Source organism: Etheostoma spectabile, chromosome 4 (assembly GCF_008692095.1).
Source record: "Etheostoma spectabile isolate EspeVRDwgs_2016 chromosome 4, UIUC_Espe_1.0, whole genome shotgun sequence".
NCBI lineage: Eukaryota > Metazoa > Chordata > Actinopteri > Perciformes > Percidae > Etheostoma > Etheostoma spectabile.
In genome coordinates, this window is record NC_045736.1 from 12589749 (window position 1) to 12601356 (window position 11608).

At 39.0% G+C, this 11608-nt stretch overlaps 1 protein-coding gene and 4 non-coding genes across 5 annotated transcripts in view; all 5 read right to left on the reverse strand.

Annotated features, from left to right (window-relative positions):
• LOC116687662 (zinc finger protein 723-like) overlaps nucleotides 1–11608 on the reverse strand; it is a gene marked incomplete at both ends in the record, with an annotated part of 71912 nt that extends 60304 nt beyond the window's left edge. The window contains one exon of the mRNA XM_032513203.1: nucleotides 11202–11608. Within this exon, the coding sequence (XP_032369094.1) occupies nucleotides 11202–11608 (407 nt within the window). The remainder of the gene's footprint in view (nucleotides 1–11201) is intronic.
• Nucleotides 2615–2830, reverse strand: LOC116688729 (small nucleolar RNA U3). Its single transcript, XR_004331859.1, has one exon. It is a non-coding gene; the product is annotated as a small nucleolar RNA U3 (small nucleolar RNA).
• LOC116688731 (small nucleolar RNA U3) lies at nucleotides 5508–5723 on the reverse strand. The gene has a single exon (XR_004331861.1). It is a non-coding gene; the product is annotated as a small nucleolar RNA U3 (small nucleolar RNA).
• trnaa-ugc (transfer RNA alanine (anticodon UGC)) lies at nucleotides 7393–7464 on the reverse strand. The gene has a single exon. It is a non-coding gene; the product is annotated as a tRNA-Ala (tRNA).
• Nucleotides 7972–8043, reverse strand: trnaa-ugc (transfer RNA alanine (anticodon UGC)). The gene has a single exon. It is a non-coding gene; the product is annotated as a tRNA-Ala (tRNA).

The window sequence follows — 11608 nt, forward strand, 5'->3', positions numbered from 1 at the left end:
GAAGTGTTTTAGAGGAGACTGGCTCAGCTCGTACTGCTCTGTCTGTGATATCAATACATATCTGGAAGATTCATGTTCCCTTTAAGCCTTGTGTGGTGTTCGGGTCTGTGGGACCCGTTTTCTAATATTTACTAAAGGAAAAATTATGCTATTTATTGTTCCTCTAACTCAAACTCATTGGCCTTGGCTCATGTAATGTAAAAAACATAAATAAATAACTTATTTTGAATGGCCGCACACGGTACAACCCCCTACACATAACTATTACATACGAGGCGTTTAGGTCTACTGGACCCAAGTGTATTTAATTGTAGGTGCTATGAAAACTATGTTGTCTTTCTGCACCACTGTTCTCACACAAAGTTACAAAATTGTTACATTTAAAGCACTTTCACCTGTTCTGATTAAATTCCAAGAAATAGGCACCAAAATAATCAAAATTCTTGTTTATATTTTTTTCACCTTTTTTATAATTGATATTGATTGCCTTGTTTTCTCACAAAAAACAAAAAATGATCTTATGATCATAAATGTGACCTCACAAGGGTAAATGGAAAATATGAAAAAACATTTTTTACATCAATTGTTATGGCTGTATAGATTTAAAAGCCTGATAATGTGGTGGGTCCACCAAACCCGGGAACATTGGCTGTGTAACAAAAATATGAACACCACACAAGGGTTATGGTTCTGTGTGTGATATCAATACGTATCTGGAAGATTCATGTTCCCTTTAAGGTCCTACAACCATTTTTAACATTCAAGTGACCTCAGTACAGCACAAATATTCTAATAGCCCAGTTTGTTCTGAAAGAAATGATGTTGATATATTGACTGGAGACACCAGGGTTGATGTTTTAAAAAGCTTTTATAGAAAATAGAAGCAGACGGACAATGAGCTATAAAAATGACCTTAGGTCTCAGAGGGTTAAATAATAGGAAGTTGCTGAGCACACAAAGTTACTGGAGTTAGAGAAAATGACGTCCCAAACGACGCATACTTGCGTGTACTGCTCTTGTGCAAAGACATCCAATTTGTTTTGGGATTAGATTAGATTCAACTTTATTGTCATAGTGCAGAGTACAAGTACAAAGACAACACAATGCAGTTTGTGTCTAACCAGAAAAGTGCAGTGTGATATACAAAGTACAGACAGGTGGTGCATAGGCAGGACAAGAAATATATTGCAGTGGTTTTTTTTACTGTTTATTAACATTTTTTCAAGAACAATTTTCAGTCCTATTGTGAGTTGGCCCGGCAGTTGGCTAGTTAGCTAACGTTAGCTTCCATGCTACATCAATAAGCCAGACAGAGTTGTCCTTCATCTGCTGATAGGACCCTGATTCCCCCCCCCCCCCCGTCCTGTTGGCTCAGAGCTCCACAGACTCAGTCCACAGGTACAAATTAGTTTGAGAGGTTGTCATCACTGAGTTGTGGTTGTGATGGAAAATGAACCAGAATAAAAAACAGTAAACGAGTAAATGTTGCACTACACGCTTGCAGCTGTCATTCTGTTCATGGAAATATCAATCTACACATTTGTGAATATTTTTTCTGTGATTTCACATTCAGAATACCGGTGTGTGAATATTTTCTACAAGTGAAAATTACAAATTCAGATTTTTTTTACAAGCTCTCGTGTTTTTTTCCATTGTGTGACATCAAATTAAGATCACACGTGTGTGAATATTTTTGCAAGTGCAAATTTAATTTTTACAAGTGCAAATTTAAACATATAAGTTCAGATTTTTTTCTTCTGCAAGCTCTCACCTTTTGCCCCATATTTCCCTTCATATGAGTCCGAGCCAGCAGCACTAAGGAAGAGCAGCCTCTCCTACGGCGAGTGGTGGCGACCCACGGGGAAACTTTGGTTTCCCAGTCAGTTCCAGTAGTACAGGTGAGAAAGTGGTGGATAAAACGAGGACTGTGGGTCGGCGTTGTTGGTACGTGAGTGGAAATACATCCAGCATGCTAACGCATTATCCAACGCCATCACCCAGACATGCCAATCACTGGAACGAGACAAAAAAAAACTGTCCAATGTCTCCTCTCTACAGTGGTTAACCAGCCTTTAGATCCAAATACAAATAGGGCCAAAAAATCACTGAATCAATCAGGATTTCCACATCACCTTCAATGCTCCGTATCCACTCGTAGAGTAACCTGGCTTCAAGTATTTGCTGCATGTACTCAAACCTCGTTACAACACGCCATCCCGTCCACCGGGACTTCAGTGGACTGTTCCACCCCTTTAATACATGTCAATCAAGCTGAGCCTGTAAAGGCCACACAGTCTCATTAGTCAAGTGGAAACACCTGTGGGAGTGGAACATGGATGTGTAGAGATGGGCTTTCAAACAACGCACCTTTTTGACAAGTCAAAGTAGTAAAAGCAAAAGTAGAAATAAAAATGAATTATGGCTTAACTCAGTTTATATTTTTACACTGGACATAAAACATTACAAAGTCAAGAAAGTAGGTGTTAACCCTTTCAAGCAACATAGTCCACCATGGACTAAACATACTTCAAGAATGACTATAACTTCAGTTAATTAGAAAGCTTAGCATTTTCTATTACTTTCACTCATTTTAGTTTTCCACATATCTGCTACTACCACTCTGATCATATTCCCTTCCTCAATGCTCCATAAAGAAGCAAAGAACGATCATCAATGACAGAGAGCATATGAAGTGAATCATTGCTCTCTGTCAGCTTCACGTTCAGAAAGGAATATCACGACTCATCATCGTGGTTAGCGAGATCAAACACTTTAGAAACACATTCCTCAAGTCAGAAACTCTAGAAATGATCCCTGAAAGTATAGTCTTGGTTAGACTGAGGGGGGAAACTGCATCTCATTCACTGCAGAGTGATTGTCACTCAGGGTTCAGAGGGACAGAAGCTAATCGTTACGTGCTCCAGATGACTGAGGTGAGAAAATCTATTTAGATCTTTAAGAAGACCGATATGTAGATTGAATTAGATTTTCAGTCACTGTTGTCTCAATACTTCAGTGTCAGCCTACTTATTCTCTACAATAAATGCTCCAGTCATTTATTTGCATTAATACTGATTCTTAACAACAACCAAGCTCTTCATTCCCAGACCAAAGGATGGTTGAACCTGCTGCATTTAGACTTCAGCTACTGTTCCAACCTCCACACCTCAGTGAAGAGGAAAACACTTCAATTAAAGGGGAGCAATGCAGTTCTGGCCATTTCTTGGCTGTTTTCTCGCTTTTTAATTGCAGGTTTTGTCTATCGAGCTCCACCTCCAGCTTCTGAATAGATCTTTGGCAGCTCCTCTGTTTCCTTGTGTCTGACTCCTCCCTCAGTCAGTCTGCAGTTTCCTCTTTCTCGGTTCCTCCAACAATGCTTTCTTAAGTTTCTGTTTCCCTTTTACCGGCTCAGTCATGACGATACTGTGAAAAACACCAAAAGAAATCCATCGCTACCTTGTTAGCAAGACCTGATATCACGCTACACTTCCTGACGCTGAGTCGGCCACTCGCTGACTGAAAGTCGAAGGGGGGGGGGTTTCAGCTCACAGGCGCTAAGGGGGAGCGAGACAACCACCATTCAACTCATTCCAATGACTCTGAAGCTGTTCTGTTGGGTAAATTAAGCTAAAAATAAATGCTGAGTTGTATAAGTTCTAATGTTTATTTCTTCCCAGTGTGACTCCCAGGACATATGAGAAGTGTTTTAGAGGAGACTGGCTCAGCTCGTACTGCTCTGTGTCTGATATCAATACATATCTGGAAGATTCATGTTCCCTTTAAGGTCCTACAACCATTTTTAACATTCAAGTGACCTCAGTGCAGCACAAATATCCTAATAACCCAGTTTGTTCTGAAAGAAATGATGTTGATATCTTGACTGGAGACACAAGGGTTGATGTTTTTTCATACTTGTGTGTGCTGCTCTTGTGCAAAGACATCCATCTCTTTTTGTTATTGATTAGATTAGATTTAACTTTATTGTCGTTGTGCAGAGTACAAGTACAAAGACAACGAAATGCAGTTTGTGTCTAACCAGAAAAGTGCAATGTGATATACAAAGTACAGACAGGTGGTGCATAGGCAGGACAAGAAGTATATTCCAGTGTTATTTTTAGGTTTCTTTTTACTGTTTATTAGCATTTTTTTCAAGAACAATGTTCAGTCCGATTGTGAGTTGGCCCGGCCGTCGGCTAGTTAGCTAACGGTAGCTTCCATGCTACATGAATAAGCCAGACAGAGGTGTCCCTCATCTGCTGATAGGACCCTGATTTCCCCCCCGTCCTGTTGGCTCAGAGCTCCACAGACTCAGTCCACAGGTACAAATTAGTTTGAGAGGTTGTCATCACTGAGTTGTGGTTGTGATGGAAAATGAACCAGAATTTAAAAAAAAGTACACAAGTAAATGTTGCTCTACACGCTGGCAGCTGTCATTCTGTTCATGGAAATATCAATCTACACATTTGTGAAGATTTTTTTCTGTGACATCACATTCAGAATACCGTGTGAATATTTTCTACAAGAGCAAATTTCAAATTTAAATTTTCTTTTACGAGCTCTCGTGTTTTTCTTCATTGTGTTACATCAAATTAAGATCACACAATTTCTTTTTACAAGTGCAAATTTAAACATATAAGTTCAGATTTTTTTTTTCTGCAAGCTCTCACCTTTTGCCCCATATTTCCCTTCATATGAGTCCGAGCCAGCAGCACTAAGGAAGAGCAGCCTCTCCTACGGCGAGTGGTGGCGACCCACGGGGAAACTTTGGTTTCCCAGTCAGTTCCAGTAGTACAGGTGAGAAAGTGGTGGATAAAACGAGGACTGTGGGTCGGCGTTGTTGGTACGTGAGTGGAAATACATCCAACATGCTAACGCGTATCCAACGCCATCACCCAGACATGCCAATCACTGGAACGAGACAAAAAAACTAACTAAAACGTCTCCTCCCTACAATGGTTAACCAGCCTTTAGATCCAAATACAAATAGGGCCAAAAAAATCAGTGAATCAATCAGGATTTCCACATCACCTTCAATGCCCCTTATCCACTCCTAGAGTAACCTGGCTTCAAGTATTTGCTGTATGTACTCAAACCTCGTTACAACATGCCATCCCGTCCACCGGGACTTCAGTGGACCGTTCCACCCCTTTAATACATGTCAATCAAGCTGAGCCTGTAAAGGCCACACAGTCTGATTAGTCAAGTGGAAACACCTGTGGGAGTGGAACATGGCTGTGTAGAGATGGGCTTTCAAACAATGCACCTTTTTGACATGTCAAAGTAGGAAAAGCAAAGGTAGAAATATAAATGAATTTTGGCTTAACTCAGTTTATATTTTTACACTGGACATAAGGTATTACAAAGTTAAGAAAGTAGGTGTTGACCCTTTTAAGTAACCTTGTTCACCATGGACCAAACGTACTTTGAGACATATAACTTCAGTTAATTAGAAAGCTTAGTAGGTCTTGTTGGCTTCACACATGTTAGTGTTTTACATATCTGCTACTACCACTCTGATCATATTCCCTTCCTCAATACTCCATAAAGAAGCAAAGAACAATCATCAATGACAGAGAGCATATGAAGTGAATCATTATTCTCTGTCAGCTTCATGCTCAGAAAGGAATATCACAACTCATCATCGTGGTCAGCGAGACCAAATACTTTAGAAACACATTCCTCAAATCTGAAACTCTAAAAATGATCCCTGAAAGTATAGTCTTGGTTAGACTGTGGGGGGGGGACTGCATCTCATTCACTGCAGAGTGATTGTCACTCAGGGTTCAGAGGGACAGAAGCTAATCGTTACGTGCTCCAGATGACTCTGAGGTGAGAAAATCTATTTAGATCTTTAAGAAGACCGATATGTAGATTTAATTAGATTTTCAGTCACTGTTGTCTCAATACTTCAGTGCCAGCCTACTTATTCTCTCCAATAAATGCTCCAGTCCTTTCTTTGCATTAAACACCAGCCAATCACAAGTGTTACTTGTCAATAATCATTGTGTGAGTAATCAGGAAGCTCACATAAAAGATAGGAGAAAGGTCTACCAAATGTTTAACTTTCCAACCCGTAAGCTGTTGGAGCCTTGGTTTCCACAGGATCCCAAACCTCGCCTCAAAAATGTCAATAACAGATCTTCCAGCCCTTCATCATAAGCAGTAGAGCAGAGTGGCCCAGCGGAAGGGTGCTGGGCCCATAACCCAGCGGTCGGTGGATCGAAACCATCCTCTGCTATTTCCTGTGCTTTGTATGAGAACTAAGTGTATTTCCTGTTTGTTGGTGTTTAACAAAGCATTAATTTCTGTAATGCCTGCTGAAGAGCAAACTTAATGGCATGACAGGTTTCATCTTTAAAAATGGAAGCTACGCTGCTCATTCCCGCGATGACACCCATAAAAACTAGAGTCTAATACAATAAATATATTACAGTACAAGTACATAAATACAGTTAAATAGAGACTGTAAAACATGTACATTTAAAGTGCTTGTTGTTCTGTCTGATAGTCTGAGGTAACACATCTGTTGTCTTTCTGCTGGACAGTACAACGTTCACTGCAAATCTTGTAACACAGACTGAAAATACATGCTAAGAAATACATTGGTGGAGACGGGTTGCTTCCACTACTTCTGAGATAACACTGTCTTTGCTACCATTCTTGAGGAACACCTCTCGTTGTCGGCAGGATTCAAACCTGCACGGGGAGACCTCAATGGATTTCTCGTCCATTGTCTTAACCGCTCGGCCACAACTTCCTGCAATTTAGTGCCAGACCTATTGGAACAAATGTTCATAAACTTTTCGATTGGTTAGTAGTAGTTACCAGACATGGGCAAAGTGCAAATCGTAGTGCACTTCCTGTGTCTGTGGATCCTCGTGGAGGCAGCTTGATTGATTGATATGCTCCCTTATTTGTACTATAACAGAGATCTAATATTTTATCAAATTGGGTTGGGTGAGTAACCTTTCTGGCTAATCTTGACAAATAAAGCCAGTAACCACACAATGAAAACTAATGTGATGGCTGGGAATCAAACCCAGGTGAATTGCTTGGAAGGCAGCTATGCTCACCACTATACCACCATCACTGGGCAATGCAATGTTGACTGCAAATCTTGATACACATCTGGGCATTGAGACTGATTTTGCATTAATTACCATAAATGCAAGGAAGTCACGGCAACCCACAACACTGTGCTATTCAAATATGCACTAATCCTTTTCAATTGTTGAGTAAAGCAGGACATGGGTAAAGTGCACCGAGTTTTTAGACACTTGATAAGTTAATCATCCACTTTATGGCCTTTTAATAATTACTGCATTGTTTCATTTTGTCTTTCAGAATAAGAGCTTCTGCAGCTCTTTGACAGACTGGACAAGGAATACCTGCTGGAGATGCTGGGGATTGAACCCAGGTCCTCATACATGCAAAGCACGCTCTCTACCACTGAGCTACATCCCCTGAATGTGTCCAAAAGTCTTTTAATTTTTCTAAGATCATTGAATAAGAGAAGAACGCTATTGGACCCCCATGACAATCTACCTGACCATAGCCTTTCAAGTCAGTGACAAATCTAAGCTGCATTTCCTTTTTACCAAAATTCAATTTCCAATTTTGGTAAAATGTTTTGCGTCAAAAGTAGTCTGTTGTTCAATATAATCAGAAAGCTCAATCTGGCAGTGAAGCCATAAAAACACCACATGCCAAACAAACTACTTGAACATTGCCCTTCTAGTCACTGACTGATCAAATTTCCTTGATGCAAAATTGCTAATACACTTTGTTTGTTTTATTTGATCCCCATTAAGACAATGCACTGTTCACTGCAAATCTTGCAACACATCTGGTCATTGCGACTGATTTTTGCATTAATTACCATGAAGACAAGGAGATTGTCTTTTAATACTTTTGTCTTTCAGAATAAGAGGTTTGCAGCTCTTTTACAGAGTGTTGTAACAGAACACTTGTTGGAGATGCTGGGGATTGAACCCGGGGCCTCATACATGCAAAGCATGCGCTCTACCACTGAGCTACATCCCCTGAATGTTTCTACAGAAACCCCTACCCGGGAAAAATGTTGAAGTAAACTTGTTGGTTTGTTTTATTTGGATCCCCATTCGCTTCAGCATGAACTAAAAGCTTTTCTTCCTGGGGTCCTACAATCCTTTCTTTGACAATACTCTTTATGACATTTCATTACACACACACACAGACATAAATTAGAAAATACTAACCATAATTAAATCTTACAGTTAACGCAATTTATACAAGAAATAAAATAAAAGACACTACTCCGAATAGATTAATCAATTTAAGAAATAAGATAACAAAAGCCCTATAACAAACTAATTTAAAATTACATATTTAATTCCTTTGAAATAAATATGTCTTAAGTGTTTTTTTAAACCATACTGAGAGTTGTGTTTGATAGTCGTTGGGAGAGAGTTCCATTCACACATCGCTCTGTACCCGACAGAACGCTAAATTGATTTAGTTTTCACTTTAGGTAAAATAAAACTCCCTTCTACTGCACGCCTCGTTGGATAATGATGTATAGCAGTACTAAAGGATAGTTTTCTGTTTGAAGTAAAAGATGTTTTGTTTGTTATAACGTTATGTAAAAAAACCATTAACAAATACACAAATCTATTTTTAACTTTAAACCATGAGAGTTGTTCATGCATGTTATCAACATTTGATCTAAACCCACACGAGAGAGCCACACGTGCAGCTTTAGTCTGAATCACTTGTAATTTTTTCATATTAATTGCTGAAGTGCTGGACCACACCACTGAACAGTAATCCACATGTGAAAAAAACAAAACCTGAAGAACTTTTTTACGTATCTGTGGTGTGAAAATGTTTGCACACCTTTTAATAACTGACAAGGTGTTGCCCATTTTAGTTACCAGCTTCCGAATGTGTTTGTCCCAACACAATCTCTTGTCAATCATCACACCCAAAAGTTTAGCCTCTTCTCTTTGCTCTACAGAAGTTTGCTATACTGAGTTCAAGTTTTGGTTTGGAACATTAAAAAAATGCACTCAGAGCCATTGAGATCAGTTTGATATGGATCACTCCTGATCCAGTCCACCACTGACTGTAACTCTATCTGTCGTTTAGTATTTAGATCACCAATATCAGTTCCTGATAAATATATAGTAGACCCATCAGCAAACATTAAAATGCTTGATTTATCTAAAACAGATGGTAAATCATTAGTAAGGATTGTGAAGAGGAGTGGTCCACAACAACTTCCTTGAGGAACTCCATGTTCCACAAGCCTGAAAAACTTCCATTAAAGTAAACTAATTGTCTCCTGTCAGTCAAATAACTTTCCTTCCATAATAATGCGGTTTGTGAAAAACCATAATATTCAAATTTTTTTAACAGTACGTTGTGGTCAATTATATCAAATGCCGCAGTAAAATCAAGCATCACAAGACCTGTTATTTTCCTCTCGTCCGTATCCTTAAACCAGTCATCAACCATCTGAGTCAGGGCAGTGGCAGTTGAGTGTTTTCCTCTGTATGTATGCAAGCTGAAAAACTGTAATTAAATTATTTAAAAAATAAAACTGAATCTGTTCATAAACAATTCTTTCCATTATTTAACAGAGAATTGGTAATAAGCTTATTGGTCTACTGTTTGATCCAGAGAAAGGCACTTTCTTATTCTTTGGTATTGGCACAACTTTACATATCTTCCATGCTTGCAGACATATATTTTCCATAAAACACATATTAATTATATGAGCAATAGTAGGAACAATGATTGAAACTATTGGCTTAATCCACTTATATTCAAGATAGTCCACACCAGGTGGTTTGTTTTACAATTCATCAGAAGCTACATGTTTTACTTTCCATGATCTTATTTATCAATGTTTTTGACAAATCTGTGTTGTGTAGCTGTGTAGAATTTTTAAGATTATTTTATTTATGAAATTATCATTGACACAATTTGCTATATCACTTGGTTTATTAAGAAAATCACCTTCATTTTCCAACTAAAAGGTCTATCTATGTAGGGATCCATCCCATAATGTTGTCACACACTTAGAATAATAATCTGAGTCTTTCAGCACTTTTAGTGGATGGAAACGTTCTCTTGTCAAGGAGTTTAAACACAGAAACGGCAGGAAGGATAAATCCACCATATCAAGTCTCAAATAATCAGCATGAGGCCTTGTTGAATTTATTTTATTTTAACTACAAAACAACAATAACTTGAGAGCGTACAGTTAAAAATGGCCAACTTCTAGAGTGTTGGTAATGATGAGAGGACCAATTTACACAATTTGCGCTTTTTCTAAACTTTTGTGAGTTTAGAAATATATAAGGGTGACAAAAATGTATTTCTAAAATGAAAATGACACTGACTTCCTGTTAGCCCCAAAAAAATGTATGTTTCTAGAGATGAGAAGAAAGTTTTTACTAAATAAAAAAAGTTTCAAACATGTCTACGTTTTCCAACCAAAACATCTTTAAACGTCTTAATGTCTCTCCTTTGGGCCTTCTCCTTCCCACGGTGGGTACATTGTGGTTAGGGTTGGGTACCGAAACCCGGTGCTAGTACAACACCGGTGCCTTAACACCTGGGCCAAATAGTAACGGGGACTTTGGTGCTACTGAAACACCAGTGTTGCCTTTTTCCATCTAGTGGTTGTTTTTGTCATTAAGCAGCAATTTACTGGAGACATTTTTTCATTTTTTTCATTTAATTTGGACCATATAGCAATAAAGAAGCCGTTCTTAAATTTTGTCTTTTTGTGTTTTTTTTTTTTTTTTTTTAGACATCTATATTTAAAATAAATATTTTTAAAAGGATGGGTTCAGGCACCGATTTTGGTGCCTAAATGATAAAGGGCTCTGAGGACAGGCAGAAAACAGTCCAGCTGATCCACAATAACATACATGCTGCTCAGAAGATAAAGTTACTGCTGGTCAGCCTTCAATGTGGAGAGAAGATCAGAATATAACAACACAGCTATCAGGGCATGAGGAGGAGGAAACAGCTTGGCTCTGAAACATGTTCACAACGAGGTAGTGTGAATGCACTGGTGTCTTTTAAGGGTACTACTCTGAGAAAACGTTTCCCCACATTGTTCACACCAGTACGGCTTCTCTCCAGTGTGAATGCGCTGGTGAGTTTTAAGGCTCCCACTATGAGAAAAGGTTTCCCCACATTGTTCACACCAGTACGGCTTCTCTCCAGTGTGAATGCGCTGGTGAGTTTTAAGGTGACTACTCTGAGAAAAGGTTTCCCCACATTGTTCACACCAGTACGGCTTCTCTCCAGTGTGAATGTGCTGGTGAGTTTTAAGGCTAGCACTATGAGAAAAGGTTTCCCCACATTGTTCACAGCTGTACGGCTTCTCTCCAGTGTGAATGCGCTGGTGAGTTTTAAGGACATCACCACGAGAAAAAGTTTCCCCACATTGATCACAGCTGTACAGTTTCTCTCCAGTGTGAATGTGTTGATGTCTTTTCAGGGCACTCTGTAGTGCGAAAGCTGCCCCACATTGATCACAGCTGTAAGGTTTCTCTCCAGTGTGAATGTGTTGATGATTTTTTAGGTGACTCTGTTGTGTGAAAGCTGCCCC